This window comes from Myotis lucifugus, unplaced genomic scaffold (genome assembly GCF_000147115.1).
Source record: "Myotis lucifugus unplaced genomic scaffold, Myoluc2.0 scaffold_521, whole genome shotgun sequence".
NCBI lineage: Eukaryota > Metazoa > Chordata > Mammalia > Chiroptera > Vespertilionidae > Myotis > Myotis lucifugus.
The window spans coordinates 534097-551300 of NW_005871569.1; the positions used below are offsets into that span (position 1 = coordinate 534097).

The window sequence follows — 17204 nt, forward strand, 5'->3', positions numbered from 1 at the left end:
CAATAAGGCATTCAGCTGAATAGGATGATTTATATAATTCAGAAAATCAAAATAACTTTTCTATTGTTAAGCCAAACAGCAGGGTTAGAGTTAAACTACAGTTTCTACCTGAGATGACTGCTACCATACTTCAAGAATAGGCAGCTCCCTGGTGGGGAGGATGGGCTGCACTTCCAGGTGATCTCCCAGGTCCCATGGGCAACTCCCAGCAGGTTAGCATGCGCCTTCTTTAGTCAGAACAACGCAATCACCGTTGACAGAGCGTGGTTATATGATTATAGCTGCTCCCCAACATTCACTTTCTGCCCCTAACACCACACTGGACAGGATGTAAAGCATGGGAGTGGATTTCTTCTGAGTATCTACCACCAGGCGATAAGCACCGCTGACTATTCACTGCCAATTCCTTCGCCCCTGTGGGGGAGGGGGGAGGCCCGGCAGATTTTAGGCTGTAGGACCCTGAGCTCACCCTGTCAGGACCACCCCCCCCCCCACCCCCCCACACACACCTGCTATCTATCACCTGTGCCCTCACATGGATCTCCCGTCCAACCTTAGGGGCAGGAAGCTGGCCCCGAGAACCTTCCCGGCGAGCCGCCAGCTGGCTCGGGAGACGGGGATTTTAATGCGACAGGTCCTGGGACAGGGCCACCGGCCGCTTGCGAGGCTGCAGGCAGAGCAGGAAGCGAAGGCAGGTTGGGCGGCGGTGGGGCTCGCTGTGGTCAGTTTCCTGGCCAGGGGCGGCGGGGGCGCGCGGGAACCTCTGGAAACTTCCCGAGGACCTGGGAACCCGAGCTCCTGCCGCTTTGTGATCTCTGAATCCAGCACCGAGGGAAACTGGCCCCCTGAGCCAGGCTCAGCCCCGCAGCTGTTGGAACCTCAGTTTTCCCGTCTGTCGAATGGGGACATGAATGCGTGCTTGGCTTAAGGATATTTTATGAAAGCCCCTTACTCATCATCGCCGTCTCAGAAATGAGTTAATTTTTTGCAAATAGCCCACTGGGAATATTTGCTTGCTAAAATCCAGCCTGCTCCCGGAAGCAAATTTAGGCCACGTGAGGGCAGAGTCCTATTCCGTGGGAGCACCCGGCGGAACGCAGTTTAGCCGCAAGGCACCCACGACTCTGACCAGGGCGGGGCGCGAACCCGGGGGTGCGGGATGGGGGCCGCGGGGCCGGCCTGGCGGCGCCGGAGTCCCATAGAGGCTAGGCCGGGGGCTGGTTCCCGGGGCCCCCCGGGGCCCCCCGGGGGGCCCCGCGCGCCCGAACCGGGCTGCGCCGAAGCCTGATTTCAGTTTCCTTTTTCTCGGGCTGCCCCACCCCCGCAGAGTTGCCCGGTGATCAGTGACGTAGAGGATCCTGAGCTTCCCATTGGCAGGCGGGGTTGGGCGGGGGCCAATCGGGCGCAGGACGCGAGAAATCTCCGCGGAGCGCCGGGAGGAGCCGGGTGGAGGCGGGACGCGCTGTTGGGCTCGGTGCTCGCGGAAGATCGCGACCCGGAACTGGCCGCCCGGCCCTCGGCGACCAGGACGCGGCCCGGACGCGCGGCCCCGAGCTAGGCTCCGGTGAGTTGGGGCGTCGCATGAAGAATGCAGCCCTGCGCGCCCCGCCGCCTCCCCCTGCCTCGCCGCCTCCCCCTGCCTCGTGGGCCCCCCTCGCAACCCCGGGGCCCGCGGGCGCCAAGCCGGCTCGTCGCCGGACGGAAGGAAGCGGCCCTGGTCTGGTTGCTTGGAGCCGAGCAGGCCCCCTACCCGTCACCATGACCAAAGTCATGTTTTCCTTTCTTTTTGACCCGAATTAACCGGTTAAGTCCCGTGTACCTGGAGCTACGGGTCCTCCCTCCTTCAGCCCATAGCACATTAGTGCTTCCTGCTGACTTTCTTGCTGATTTGGGCCTTAGGGTGTGAACAGGGATCTGGAGCAAATGGGAGGCAGCCGCTTCCAGTTCCGTGTATTCCCGTCCTGCCCCACAGCCATCGTGTTCCTTCCGCTGCAGGAGCACAGCCTCGTGTGCGCGAAGGCCCGTGTCCCCAGCCGAGCCTCGGGTGCCGTTAGCCCGCGCCCCGTAGCCCTTGAGCCACCCGCCCACTTGGCGCCCCGTCTGGCGGCGGGAGCCGGCGGAGGGCCTGTTGCTGAGCCGCCGGGCAGGCAGGTTTCCTTGGTTTTTACCCCCTGCTTCTGCTCCAGGGTCGCGCCCGGGTCACTTACTCCTACGTCTCCTCACCGCCCCCCCCCCCCCCGGGGGGGAGGGTCCCAGGGCCAAGGCGTCCTTGTTTTTTGACGTTTTGAGGAATACTGGTCAAGTGTATTTGTAGGATGCTCCTCTACTGGAATTTGTCTGCTGTTTTTTCCCTAAGTTTGGGCTCATGGGAGGACCCCCAGGATAGATTGCATTTTCATCACATCATATCAAGGGTACACACCATCAGCAGTGCTTGGAATTCTTTTGCATGGGAAATTTGTCTGTCTTAACTTATTCAAGGAAGGGCCTCTCCGGTGAGGGGCATATCAGATTCAGGCCTTCCCAGGAGCATGCACAGGGCCAGGGGGTGGGGAGTGGAGCCTGGAGAAGGTTATGTTCCTGGTCATTGTATGTAGTGAGCGGGCTGCAAGCTGGACATGTAGTGGGGCCAGGTCACAGGGCCTGTGTGCCCTGCTGTGCAGTTTGACCTGCTGGGAGTGTTGAAGCAGGAGAGGAATAGGATGAGACTGTGTGTGATCCCCTGCACACTTTGTAGGAGCTATGCCACATCTCACCAAAACCGAGATGCCATCAACTGTTCATGTTCTGCATGGAAAGACATATTTTGACAGTCAAATTGTGACATACTGTTGATCACATGGATTTTAGTGATACTAAATAATGACTTGGATATCAAATTTGATGAAAAATGGTAACTCCCAGCTGATGGCTTAGATCCTTCCTCCAGGGAATGAATGGTTAGTGCCACTCAATCTCATTAACCCCTGGATGTTGAGCTCACTGACTCCTTTTATGATCTTGAAAAAACTAAATTTGATAAACTGCTACTTTCTTGTCTGATAGCCAGATTGTCAGACATCAGCACAATGAAACTGCATACCTGACCCAAAGGCTCGGCTGTGTCTATGGTGCTCTGCTTGCTCTTAATAATAGCCGCGGCTTGATGTTGCACATTAAACATGCCAGTTGCTTGCCGAACCTTTATTTCGGTTTGTCCTGTTGTAATAAGGAAATTCAGCCCAACACTTATATTTAGGTTCATTAACGGATGTGGTAAGAATTCAGATGAACAGCCAGATGAAGGGATGTATAGGGTGAGGTCTGGGAGGGTCCAGAGTACAGGAGCGGCTGTCCCTGTGGAGCTGGGGTGTGTCCACCTTCCCTGTGTGGACGTGTTCGCCCACCTGGAGGCTCCCCGAATCCTGCCCCATTGGGATTTTACGGAGCTTCCTCACACAGGCGTGATCAGTTATAACTCCATTCGCAGCCCCTCTCCCCTCTTGAATATGGGAGATGGGGCCGGAAATTCCAAGCTTGTATTCATGGCTCGGTCTTTTGGGTGCACAGGCCCCATCCAGGAGCCTACCCGGAGTTGCCTCAATAGAACAAAAACTGCTCCTCGTGCTCCTATCACCAGGAAATGACCAAGGGTTCAGGAGCCTGTGTCAGGAACGGGAGCAGAGATCAAAACATATTTTTCTATTATTTCACACCCCTGATGGCCTGGGTATGCCCTCCCACTCCCGTTTCTTCGTGGTGATACTGTGACCCAGAAAGGTCCGGAGACCTAGCCCAGGCTGCACAGCAGAGTAGCTGGGCTGGGTAAAACCTGGAGCTTAGTCCTCACCCTGACCCTTCACTTCGGCATTGGTTAGAACGACAGCCGGGGTGAAGGAGACTGCCTGTGCTTCCTCACTCAGAGGTCCAGGTGCAGTGGGGAAGGCGCCGTGGCCTGGCCGGCAGGTGAGGGCCAGAGAGGGAACTGCCAGTGGGTATTTGCCTTGTTACAAGACCTCTGTCTAGATAAACAGGCTTATCTTTCTGCACAAGCTCTTTGTATATTTCAGCCTAGTAACCTTCAAGAACTCTGCATATCAGTCAGGATTCTTTTTTTCCTTCTTTGCAGATTACAGACAAGCCAAGCCAGCTGGGCCTAAGAGCATTTATTGGTTCAAGTGAGGGGAAAGTTCAAGGGTAGGATAGCTCCAGGCACAGCTTGATAAGGGTTCACTGATGGACCTGGTTCCTTTCACTTCACCTCCTGGTGGGTTTCATTCTCAAGAAACTGCTCCAGCAGCTTCTAACCATATGACCCAGCTCTTGCAGGTTCTGGAGAAACCACAAGAATCTTTCCCCCATGTCTCCGCGAGGTCTCCTTGCGACTGGCTGTAGTAAGTCATGTTCTCATCCCTGAAGCCAGCACTGTGGCCAGGGGTCTTGACTAGACCTCTTGCTGCACTCCTGAGCTGAGGGCGAGCTCGCCTGCAGCAGGGACCCCCAGAAGGGGTTGGAAGAATGTAAGCTGGCTGAACCCTCTCCCCAAAAGACAAACCCTTAGAGTACTTACTGCTGGATTAAGGAGCACCTGCTGTAGGATTCTGTTGCCTCTTACTGGGCCTCTCTTGTGTGGTTTCCTTTTCTTTCTTTTCTTTTCCTTTTTTTATACAGCTCTCTCTCTCTCTCTCTCTCTCTCTCTTTCTCTCTCTCTCTCTCTCTCTCTCTCTCTCTCTCACACACACACACACACACACACACACACACACAGTGGGATTCTATTTTCCATCCACTAGATTGGCAGAAACTGAAAAGATGACAATAGCAGGTGTGGGTGCGGCTTGCCTGCTGGTGGAAACGTGCATTGGTGCGGGCGGTTGAGGCTGCCTCTCCTCGCCTGTAGGTACTAGGATATGTGTGCAGAAATGAGCAGTGTTTGTCCCAAACTGGAGACAACCCAGATGGCCATCAAAATAGACTATATCAGAAGTAGAATTCTATAGTCAGAAAGCAACGAAAATGAACAAAATCAGCTCACAATCACATGACTGAACCTCACAAACATGACGTTGGTAGTCCCCCTCCCAGAATGCAATATGATTCCATTCCTCTGAAGCTCAGAGCCCGGAGACGAGCTCTTTGCATACAGAGGTAAAACTGGAAGAGAGGGGAGAGCGGCCATCGCCACTAGAACACACCACAGCTGCCATGTCCTCCTCTCCTGGTTTCTGACTGTTCCTGGAGCCGACCCTTGGGCTCCCTGACTGGTGGTGACTGCTCTTGCTGGCTGAGGGAGTGTGAAGACGTCACCTTGCTGCAGAGAAGGACACATGGCTGACACCTCGCAGGGGCTCGCAGATGCGCAGGAAGCCTTTCGTAGGCTTCGGGTGCTCTTTGCCGCTTCATCCACTTCCTCAGCCGGTGGCCTCTGCAGGCACCGCGTGGATTCTGGGGTGAGGCAGACCATCTGAGGTTTGGGAAAAGCTGGTATTAAATCAGTCAGCACTCGATTGCAGAGAAGTACACCGTGCAGTGTGGGTGCGTCCAGCCCTATCGGGCCAAGAATGATTTGCCAGAGGAGATGGCTTTCAGCTGAGACTTCAAGATGGAACAGGAGTGGGCTCTGTGCAGAGGGGGTCACACTTGCAAAGGCTCAAAGGCTAGGCAGGAAAGAGCTGGTGCCTCTGGAGGCTTAGAGAGGGGTCTGCCTTGGCCGTGGGGTGGAGTTTGAGGTGGGAAGTGGCAGGAAATGAGCCTGGAGACCAGACCTGGCCTGGAGGACCTGGGGCCTCGCCGGGCGTGGGACGGAGATCTGCCTGTCCCTGGAGCACCTGGCGCCAGGAGAGGTTTGAGGCGGTGGAATGCAATTTTGACACGGTCTGTTTGAGGGACTAAAGGAAGGCACCCGGCAAGGGAGACAGGAGGCTTCAGTAACTCAGGGGACCCGTGAGCATTGCAGAACCCCCACAAGCAGCTCTGGTTTCAGCTTCTAAAGAAAAGTTCACTCAATTATGTCCCTAGATTTAAGTTCTGGGAGGACGGGACTTTGCCGTATTTGATAGGCACCCAATACATGCCTAGTAACCTGTTGGATGAATTATGCCACCCGTAAGTGGGGTTCCTACAGAGCATGGAGCTCTCGGCCAAGTGCTTTGGGATTGCAAGGAAGAAGGGGATCTTGTTTGGAGCCTCAAACATGAGTTCGAGAAGCAGTCTAGAGGCCGGATGCAAATGCAGGCCCCTCCACTCACTGCTCTGGGCCTTGAAGTCCACGTCTGGGATTCAGTGTCTTCTGGGTTCCTTCTGGGGCAGTAGGAGCCCGAGGCAGCAGGAGGCAGGCAGGAGGGTGTGGGCTGGCAGAAGCCACAGGAAATTGAGGGAGAGTTTAGCACCTGTTAGGGCAGTGGTTGACAGCTGTTAGGAAGCAAGGGGCCCGAGTTCCCATCTTTTCCCTCTGGAATGGGTGGGTGGGGAGTGCAGGTGTCTGCCCATAGGTGTGGGCATTCCTGGCATTGCCTCCCTCAGCTTGTTGGTAGCTCACAGTGGTTCTCACAGCCACGAATTACGCATGGTCCCCACATCCTAAAATGTGCGGCAGGAAGTCACATAGTGCCCTCAACCGTTCTGCTGACAGATGAGGACAGATGCCCAGGAGGTGGTTATGAGACCGAGGGAGTTCTGGGGAGGGTGGTTGCAGAGATGGGGAACTCAAAAAGGTGGGGGTGTCTCCAGTTCTGCCTGGTTCTGGCGAGTTGCAGCCAGCTTCTGGTGTATTGAGGGGACAGAAGGCCTGCTGCCCTGCAGTCGGGTTTCAGAATTCTCATTTGGGTGAAGGGAGGGGGTGGGCCATGTCCTCACTGAGTGTTTTCCAGCTCGGGGAAGTTTGGAGCGGGTCTGTTTGCATTGGGCCTGAAAGGACTGGGCGTGGGGTGGTGAGCAGCTCTCGGATCTGCCCAGGCCTGTGCTCCAGTCCTGCTTCCTGTCATTTAAGATGAGGTGCTCGTGGCCAGTGTCAGCAGTAGCATGTGCCCCTTCACAGTGGCCAGCACTGCAGCTTATAAAGCCTTTCCGTGAAAGTGACCTCATCCGAGCTTCCGGACAAAGGAGCTGCTTGCTATTAAGGCCCCTTTCACAGTTTGGCCTGGGTAGGGAACAGTCCTGGATCTTGAGGCATCTGCGGGACACAGCTTCCTAGCCATGTGCCCTCAGGCAAGGTGCTTGCCCTGCCGATCCTCGGTGTCCTTAGAAGAGTATCCTGAATGCTGGATAACGTAAGATGTGAAAAATGGCTATAAGGTGGGTCCTAAATAAATGCTGTCTCCAAGAAGTTGTTAGTCACCTGGCCATTGCGCTGCAGAGCCCAAGGCTGAACCTGGATGGTCCACCCACAGATTGACACCTGGGTCTAACACGGGTCCAGCGATGCACTGAGCTGCCTTCCGGTGCGCGCTGTACCACGCTGGGGAGCGTGCAGCCCAGAGGTGGACGTGAGCATAGACGCGGTAACACATTTCGTTTGTCTCCCTTGTCTGGTTGTCACACTCTCAGACAGATGGTCCTGGACGGGCAGTTTTGTCTTCAGTTCCTCTGATCCAGGCATCGCTTGGGCACGTGGACCTCGACTCTTTAAGCTGTTGAGCACCATGGGCTCTCCAGTCGTGATTTTGAGCAGCTTTGGTACTGCAGACCCTGGATAGAAAACTAGCCCCTCTCCTCAGAAGGTTTTTCTAACTTTTGTTATTGTGGAACTATTTAAAAGTAAGTCGTAGTTATGCAGCCCTAAGTACTGCAGCCCACACTGCCTAAAATATGGACCTTCTCACAACCTCAGTAAATACCATTTTAAAAATTAACAATACTCCATACGACTCTAGTCCTTTGTCAGATTTCCTTAATTGTCCCAAAACTATTTTTATGCCTCTTTAAAAAACAAAACAAAACAGGAGATGCCTGGCTCGTGTGGCTCAGTGGTTGAGCATCAACCCATGAACGAGGAGGTCACAGTTCCATTTCTGGTCAGGGCACATGCCTGGGGTGAGGGCTCGATCCCCAGTAGAGGGCGTGCAGGAGGCAGCTGATCAATGTTACACTCTCACATCAATGTCTTTCTCTCCCTTTCCCTTCCTCTCTCTCTAAAAAATCTTTAAAAATAAATTCTATATAATAATAGCATAGTATGCAAATTGTCCCTTTGACCCGGAGTTCATCCAGGAGTTTGACCAGGGGGCAGGGCCAGCTGGGAGAAGGGAGGGAGGCCCCGGTCCCCGGCAGCCGCTAGGGACCCTACCAGTGCACGAATTTCATGCACTGGGCCTCTAGTAAGTAAATAAAAGACCAGGGCAGTTTTTTTGTGGAATGTCCTATCTTCTGGACTTAGCTGATTGTTTCCTCATGATGTGTTTTAGCTCATTCCTCATTCCCTCAGATCTTCTGTAAACTGGAAGTTATGTCTAAAGGCCTGATTCAGTTCATTTAGGTCAAACATTTGTGCAGGACTACTTGCAAGGTGACGTGTAAGTCATAGGCGCCACAGGGTAAGTCATCCGGGGAAGCGCGCGCCAGCTCGTCCCTCTCAGCGAGGCTGGTTTGGGCACTGGTTGAGGTGGTCACAGGTCTCCCTTATCAAGGCACATTAGGAAGCACTAACCCATTGGGAAGTACTTTGGCTTCGTGGGACTATCCTGTCCCCCAGCACCTCGTGGCTTTAGCATCCAGTAAAGACCCTTGTCTTATCATGAGGATGTTTTTCTAATCTGCTACCCCTCCTGCACTTACTCGCCACTCTTCTGTGACCCCTAGACTGTTTTATTTTTTGAATATGTGTGGGATCGTGTTCATATGGTTTCCGGGATTTAAAGCTGCATCAGAGCCCGCATGCCCGGGTGGAGGAGGCTGCTCTCGCGAGGGCGGTGCCCGCCTGGCAGGCTGGTGGGGCACTGTGGCTGACTTCACAGTCCTCTCATCCTTAACTGCAACAGAAGGAAGTCCCAGCCCCAACAGAGCAAAGGAAATGGCCTCCACCTTTAACCTCAGAGCTCTCCACGGGGTGCCGGCAAGGGACTCCCAGCCCAGGACCCTCCTCTCTACAGCTCGTGCCCAGCAGGCAGCCAGGGAGCTGGCCCGGCCCTGCCTACGACTTTGCTAGCCTTATTATCCTAAACATTTTATTACCTCGTTTGCCAGTTAAATTACTCAACCCCGTCCCTTCATGCGAGCTCTGTGTGTACCTGTTTTTCACCTCCTTGCGTCCCTCGGAGTGGAGCGTGCCGGCGCCTTGCTGGCAGTGTGCCAGGCCCTCGCCAGGCCAGCACTCACTACACGGAGCACTGCTGTCTCCCTTCAGGTCCTCGTGAAGTGGACATTACATCCATGCTTTGCTTTTCCTTTGGGTCCTAGAGCCCGGGGGTCATTTCTAGCTCATTCCTGTCACTGCGTGAAAGGGCCCGAGGGCCACGGCGCTCTGTTGCGATGGACTTTCAGCGGACACAGTCCTGATGGCATTGACTTCCGGCGCGCGTGCACTCGCTCCAGCCTCGTAGTGGCCCGTGTGCCCCCTGCTGCCCTCTGTTGCCCTCTCCCGACTGCTCGGTGCGGCCAGGATCCACAGCAGAGCAAGGTCCTGCCCTGCCTGCCCCTCGAGCGCTTCCTCTCTCGCTGCCACTTTACGTCTCGCTCTGCCTCTGGAGCTCGGAACACTCCTGGATTCGGAGCCAGGGTTCTGCATTCTCTCCTAGACTTTCTGGGTGTTGTGCTTATGGTCAGGACTTGCAGCATAATGCTTTCACTCAGCCCACTTAGGAAACCTTGGAGGTAAGTATCACCTTCCACTTTATGGGTGGCTACACAGGCTCAGAGTTCCTAGAACAGTTCTCTATTGTCACACAGAGTCAGGGGCAGCAGGCAGCTGTCGGGTCAGGAAGTGGGCCAGGGCGGCAAAGGTAAACGGACTGAAGTCCTCCGTGCTCAGCTGTGCTCAGCGGGGACCGGGCCCTCGGCACACAGTGCAGTCCCGGCGGGCATCCCTGCCATGGTGTCAGTGAGCCCAGCCAGGACAGTCCCCCCTCGCTCCTCGCAGAGCGGCCGGGCCAGCTCTGTGGGGAGGCACAGCTGGGAGCGAGTCCAGTGGTCAAGGGGTGCTCTGCAGGCCCCGGTCGAGTCCCACTGTCTGGGGGTGAGAACCAGACCCCCAAAGCCCAGCCCAGGGACACGCCTGCGCAGGAAGTGCCAGAGCTCACCCTGCTGGTGCTTCTTGGGTCGTGTAAAGGGCCCCGTGCTCAGTCTTTGAAACCTGAAGGAGTAGCTGTGCGGCCTGTGACTGCCCAGCTGAGAGCACTGCCTACTGGACGTCGCAGGTTTGTGATTTGTCATGAGTTTCCCAGCAGAGCCCTCGGGTCCCCGTTCTGTCATAATTGCACCAGCTGATGGAAGGAAAAGGGCCTGGAGGCAGGACTGCTTTCCCGACCCCGCTCTACCAGGCTGCGCCCTCTGCCTCAGCTTCCTTATCTGTAAAGTGGGTGGACTAGATGGTCAGGAAGCCGCTCTCACACTGCTGTTTGGTGCGCCTGTGGGAGCTGGTAAGTCTGCTGCTTGCTGGGGCGGCCCTGTGTGGGCTGCCAGCTCCGCCCTCTGCTGGGTCTGCTCTTGATTCCATGTCTGGTCTCCAAGGAGCAGGAGCCCCACCTGTGAGCAGAGGCCCTCTGAGCCCAGGACCGAGGACAGCATGGCCACGGCAGCGCCGCTGCGCAGCCTGGAGGAGGAGGTGACCTGCTCCATCTGCCTGGATTACCTGCGGGACCCTGTGACCATCGACTGTGGCCACGTCTTCTGCCGCAGCTGCACCGCCGACATCTGCCCCGCCTCGGGGGCCCGCCCCGTCTGCCCCCTCTGCAAGAAGCCTTTTAAGAAGGAGAACATCCGCCCCGTGTGGCAGCTGGCCAGCCTGGTGGAGAACATTGAACGGCTGAAGGTGGACAAGGGCAGGCAGCTGGGGGACGCAGCCCGGGAGCAGCAGGACGCGAGGCTGTGCGAGCGGCACCAGGAGAAGCTGCACTATTACTGCGAGGATGATGGGCAGCTCCTGTGCGTGCTGTGCCGGGAGTCCCGGGAGCACAAGCCCCACACGGCCGTGCTGCTGGAGAAGGCCGCCCAGCCCCACAGGGTAAGCCTCACCCGCACGGCGCTCTGCCCACCTGGAGGCCGGCCTGGCCCACAGCCGCTGAAGGCTTCTTGCCGGCCCAGGGCTCAGCCTGAGTCCACCCCGCTGCCCCAGCCCAGAGCGTCCACCTGTCCCCACTGCTTGTCTTTCTGCAGGAAAAAATCCTGAACCACCTGAGTATTCTAAGGAGAGACAGAGACAAAATTCAGGGCTGTCAGGCGAAGGGAGAAGCTGATATCCTGGCTGCGCTGGTAAGTGAGGCTGTGAGGGGAAGCCTAAGGCTGCGGCCTGGCAGCAGGCGCTCTGGGCTGCCCAGCAGCTCTGGCCTTGGCCTGCTTCCTGATCTGAGGGGTTGCCTAGATGTCAGCTAAGGTCCCTCCTCTGTGACTCACCTCTGTGGGGCCACCACTGGCCGCTGCCGCTCTTCTGCGAGGGCGAGTCAGGGTGTGGGGACCAAGGAAGGCTGGCTCTGCTCTCCCTTTCAGAGGAGAGACGTGGTTGCTGCAGCAGTGGGGCCACCGGGACTAGAAGGAGGGCGGGCTGAGGATGCCGGTGGCCGCCGCCGCTGCGACAGGCAGCACCTGTGCACCTCAGTAGACGTGGTGTTGGGAGGAAAACGGAGAGGCGGGTTCCAGTTTTCTGTGGGAAGTGGGCATTGCAGGGATGTTGGGGCCAGTCCTGCCGTGAGCCACTGGGCCCTGGGACGGGGAGAGGGAGGCAGGAGACACAGCTCAAGTTCAAGGTGCACCTCCAGGCCCTGGTGTATGTGGACGCAGCCCACCTTCAGTCAGCCGGGCACAAGGACACTGACCAGATCCCCACCTGGACTTGCAGTGAGATTCGGGGGCAGGCAAGGTCATGGTCCCTGAGCACAGGCATTGCGCAGACTCGCTGAGGTCACTGGTGCGGCCCTGTGTGCAGGGCCCGGCGCTGGGGCGAGGGTTGGTCGGCTTGGAGGAGAGCAGTCCTTGAGCTTCCTGGAAGAAGCGGCTGCAGAGACTAGTGTTCAGGAGGCCCTGGAACATACTGTTTTCCTGGAACCTGTACCAGGCTGAGCAGCCAGGCAGCTAGCAGGCAGGCGGAGTTCCAGTCCCGAGGCGGCTGGACTGCTCTGTGACTGACTGACTTCTTCGAGGAGGGAGGTTGGCCCAGGGATGCGCGAAAGGCCCCCAGCCTGAGCTTGGGATTCGTGGGTGGGGAGAAGAGCCGCCTGGCGCCGCTTACACCAGATCCTGCAGGGGTTTTCCACCGCCAGGCGGAGGCGTCACCCTTGCCCTTCCCACCCCGCAGCAGAAGCTCCGGGAGCAGAGGCAGCACGTCGTGGCCGAGTTTGCGCAGGGCCACCAGTTCCTGAGGGAGCGGGAGCAGCACCTGCTGGACCAGCTGGCCAGGCTGGAGCAGGAGCTCGCCGAGGGCAGGGAGAAGTGCCAGGCCAGGGGCAGCGGGGAGCTGGCCCGGCTGGCGCTGGTCATCTCTGAGCTGGAGGGCAAGGCCCAGCAGCCGGCCGCAGAGCTCATGCAGGTGAGAAGCCTTCTGGGGGCAGGGCTGGGCACCAGAGCGGCAGGCCTGTCCTGCTATGGGCTTGCAGGACCTTGGGGCCTCGGCTTTCTTCTCTGAAACACGGGCTGGTAACCCTGCTCGGCCCGCTTATTCCAGTGGTTGCTTGAGCATAAAGTGCGATGGCCGGGGTCTTTCTCAGCATCTGCCAGGGTTCAAGGAATCTGGAGAAGGGGCTGTGCATAAATGAATGAGAGAGACTAGACAAGAAATATGAATTTGGAAGGCATTTTGGAGGGCCAGACGGAGACTCAGTTCTAGTGACTAAGCTCTCAGAATCTCCGGACCCCTAGCTTTTTGTTAACACATTTTGCCCTCCAGCGAAGCAGATACACACGTCAAAGGTAAGGATTGGTAAACAATAAGGGTTATCAGGTCGGGGAACTGCCCTTAGCTAGCTGTCTGGCAGCAGGCAGTAACATGCAGATCTGCAGCCCTGTTGGAGCCCCAAGGTTCATCAATCTTTTGATGAACTTCTTGCATAATTATGACCTGCCGGACTTAGCCTCCAGCATGCGATGGCTGGCATGGTGTCACTTCAAAAAGTAAATTTCCTACGAAGTTTAAAAATATTGAGACGGAGGGGAAGGTTACTAGTATTTTCACTGCTATCTTCCATCCTCATCACTAGCATCATGAGCCTGTCTTCCGACAAGTCTCACACGCCCTGGCAGAGACTCATCCATGGAAGCTCTTTGTGGTTCTGGAGCTGAAGTTGTGAAAGCTGGGAGCGGGGAGGAGGGGCGGCGGAGAGGGCCGGAGGGTCAGTGTGGGCGAGTTTTTCTCTGGGACTCGGAGCCACTGAAGGGCAGAGATGGACACAGGTGAGTTGCCTCTGGAATGCTTCCTGATGCTGAGAAAGGAGGAGGCCTGGACCGTAGGACAGACAGCTGGCCAAGCTGAAATGGCTCCACAGGCCAAACTCGGAGCCTCCCTGAGGAGTCGGTCCTACAGGCAGGGCTCAGCGCCGTGGGCCAGGGAGGCCAATGTGGCGGTCCCTCCCCTTGCATGGTCAGTGGCTGGGCCTGTGTCGGCCGTGGAGATGCTGCTACAGGCCAGCGGCAGGCAAGCCGGTGCTGGCGGAGAGGGCAGGGCACATTCTCGGCACCTGGGCCAGCTCGGACCCAGGCGGCAGGAGGCTCCGGCCCTCTCCGTCCTCGTGAATGCAGGACTCAGGACTGGCAGGGCTGTAGGTCCTTCAGTGCAGCCGCACCGTGGTCACTGAGGGTCAGAGAGCTCCCGGCCACGGGCAGGTCAGGAGTCGGCCAGAGCTCCAGTCCGGTCCTCACTCCCAGGTCCTCACTCCCAGCGTCTGAGCTCTCGTGCTTTTCTCTCGTGTAACCAGTGTGTGTCTCTGGCTCCGCCCTTTCCTACAGATGGCATTCTATCGCCTCAAATTTCTCTCAGACTCTGGCTGGCTGGGTCACTTGCTGCCTCTCCCCTCCCCGTGTCTTCTTCCCCTTCAGGCACGAGCATCCTTCCTTCCCCACGGCCACCCCCGGCCCATGTGCACTGTGCATGGAGCAGAGGGCGCGGGTGCTGGCGGCTGACCTGCAGTTGCGTGTGCCCTGGGGGTGCTCGTCCACCCACAGGAGCTGTGCGGGCCCCCCAAGAGCCTCAGATTGAAGCCTTGCCTGGGGTGGGGGCGGGGAGAGAGTTGGGTGTCTGCTTCAAGCCAGTGCAGGAAATTGGTGTTGTCTATGTTTGTGTAGATTTTGCTACAAGGGAACTGGATAGCCGACCCCTTGGTTATACTTCCCCAGGGCTGTTTGCCTGCCAGTGGGCAGGAAGCCTGAGGTGCTGCAGGGCGGGAGCTGGTGCAGAGGTCTGCTGGAGACACGGGGTGCCAGGAAGCAGCAGACTCAAGGTGCACAAAGGCTTTTGACCAGGGGACAGAAAAGGAAAGGAAGCTCTGGACAGGATCTCATGGAGGTGCTAAAGGGGACGGAGGAGTGGCCGGAAGGCGCGGACGTCCTGTCTGGACCAGCCCTGGGCAGACTTCGGTGGCACCCACTGCAGGTTGCCTTCCTTGCCTGGGAAGAGCCCTTTGCGATGCTCTTGTCGGCACCCAGGCGTGTGCCCCGCCGGGCCGGCCGCAACGCACTGCTTGCCTCACGAGCGCCTGTGTCGGGCGAGACCTGTGGGTGGCTGCAGGTGGCCGGCACCCCCACGTCCCCTCTGTGTCCTTTGGGAGGAGGGTTCCTGCACTGGTCTCCGGTCCCACTGTCTCCGGCCACTCAGCACCTTTATCCCTTAAGCGGCTCCCACTGCCCATCTCTTTGCCTTTTTGCACACCTCCCTCTGCAGACTTGGTACTCCCTGCCTCCGACTTGCCGCCCAGCCCTCCAGCTGCTTGGACTTCCTGTTGTGAGGAAGGATCGGCCAGAAACGCCACTGCCGCGGGGTCTGGCAGCTGCTTCCTGGCGGGGCATGTGTAGCTCTGACCTCTCACGTGTCCTTCCCTGCAGCAGAGCTGCTGCCTCCCGAGGGGTCTGGACAGTCAGCAGCCACAAACGCCCAGGCTTTTGTCCCCAAACCTCCGCCCTCCCCAGGCCTTCCATGGCGGGCACTTCTCTGTCTGACCAGCCTGCTCTTCCTCCTGCCGCGGCTCCTGGCGTGCCTCAGGTGACGCTGTCATGTAAAGCTTTGTGGTGGTGACTCCTTGTCTCTTCCCCTGCAGGTTGCTCTAACGGGGAGAGGTGGGCGGCTCTTAGGGCCTGGCATATAGGGGGCGCTTAATTAATATTTGTGAATGAGTGGCATGTAGGCAAAACTTAATGTAGACTGCTATGGAGGCTCTAGACCAGGGGTGGGCAAACTTTTTGACTCGAGGGCCACCATGGGTTCTTAAACTGGACCGGAGGGCCGGAACAAAAGCATGGATGGAGTGTTTGTGTGAACTAAAATAAATTCAAAGTAAACATCATTACATAAAAGGGTACGGTCTTTTTTTTTTTTTTTTTTTAGTTTTATTCATTTCAAACGGGCCGGATCCGGCCCGCGGGCCATAGTTTGCCCACGGCTGCTCTAGACTCACAAGGGAAATAACCAGCACCTCCACGAACCCCCTCGCCTTCCACCCACGGCAGCGCGGCCTCCCTCCTCCAGCCACGGCCCGCCCTTCATGCCCGGTCGGCCTGCCTCAGACATGCCTGGGCCCCGTCTCCCTTGCCGCGGTGGCTCCGACCCATTGCCATCTCCCCCTGGTCCACAGCAGCAGCCTCCAGGCTGGCCCCCAAGTTCACGTGGCCTCCCTCGGCCATGCTCAGGGCGGCCACGTGGTGGGTGGCGGGGGATTTGGCCAGCTGCTGTGTCACACTCCAGTGCTGTGACTAGATGAACAAGGTCGTTTGTCTGTCTCTCAGGAGCCTTTCAGTGGCGGGCGGGGGGGTGGGGGGGCCTGGGCTGTTGGGGGGCTGTTTGTGAGCTCATCAGAGCTGGTGACTTCCTCCGGTTCCACTCCCTTCAAGGGACCTTGTCCTCAGCTGTGTTGTCAAAGTGGGGCTCGCCACCTAAATATGTAGAAGTCGGCCAAGGGAAGGGGAAGCAGAAAGCAACCTCTTTTTTGTAAAGGACATGACCCCAAAGTTGTAGTCATTGCTTCCCTTTACGTCTCATGGCTGGAGCTTAGTCTCATGACCAGGCCTGGTTACAAGGGACTATGGGAAATGGAGTTTTTGCTGGGTTCTGTTATTAGAAGGAAGAAGGGGAGAATGGATCCTGGAATCACAGCCACGTGAAAGCAGGTGGCGTGTATCACTCGCCTTCCTGGACCCGGAGGTGGTTTATTGCTGTACGTGGAACCAAGTTTAAACTCCCTGCTGTTCCTGTTCAGCCTGCATGGCCTGGCCCTGCCTCCCTCGCGTCCTTTCCCACCTTCCCGGCCTTCACCTGGCCAGCACCTCCCACTTCCAGTCTCCACCGGGTGCTGTCACCGCAGGGAGGCTGGCCCTGCTGCACCATGCCCCAGCCGCCCGGTTGCTCTGTCATTACTTTGTTTCCCTTTCACCCATACTCCACCAGAACCGCAGCTGCCTAAGGACGGGCCCGCGTCCGTCTGTGAGGTGCTGGCGCAGGTGAGTGAGGTCCGACTCGCTGATCCTGTGCTTTCTTCCTTTCCAGGACACCAGGGACTTCCTGAACAGGTAACAGCTTCTTCGCTGGAGTGTGCCTCGCCTTGTCCTGCCATGCCCGTACCCCCCCCCCCCCTTTTTCCTTGACCTTGAGCCATTTGAATGAATGGGGAGGGAAACGGTACCCAAGGTGCCCACACCCATGGTTCCTCCTGGGAAGCAAGAACCATCCTGAACCCAAGTCTTGCTGTCCACAGAGCAAGATCTCTGTGCGCCCCCCCACCTCGGCCTGCTCTCCTTGTCTGGGACGGTCAGGTGGTGAGGGGAGAGGTGGCTCTGTAAGCTGAACGGCTCTGGGGTTGAGTCTGCTGACACTCACAGCTCTTGTCCCTGGCCTGTTTCTCTGTCTGTGGCGGTGGTGGTGGGGGGGGGGGGGGGGGATC

The 17204-nt window shown here is 57.5% G+C and overlaps 1 protein-coding gene across 1 annotated transcript in view; it reads left to right on the forward strand.

Annotated features, from left to right (window-relative positions):
• The first annotated feature begins 1436 nt into the window (after window positions 1-1436).
• TRIM26 (tripartite motif containing 26) overlaps window positions 1437-17204 on the forward strand; it is an 18558-nt gene continuing 2790 nt past the window's right edge. Inside the window, 6 exon segments of the mRNA XM_014446268.2 lie at window positions 1437-1564; window positions 9373-9786; window positions 10642-11134; window positions 11287-11382; window positions 12422-12652; window positions 16811-16833. Coding sequence (XP_014301754.1) covers window positions 9731-9786; window positions 10642-11134; window positions 11287-11382; window positions 12422-12652; window positions 16811-16833 — 899 coding nt within the window. The 5' untranslated portion in view covers window positions 1437-1564; window positions 9373-9730.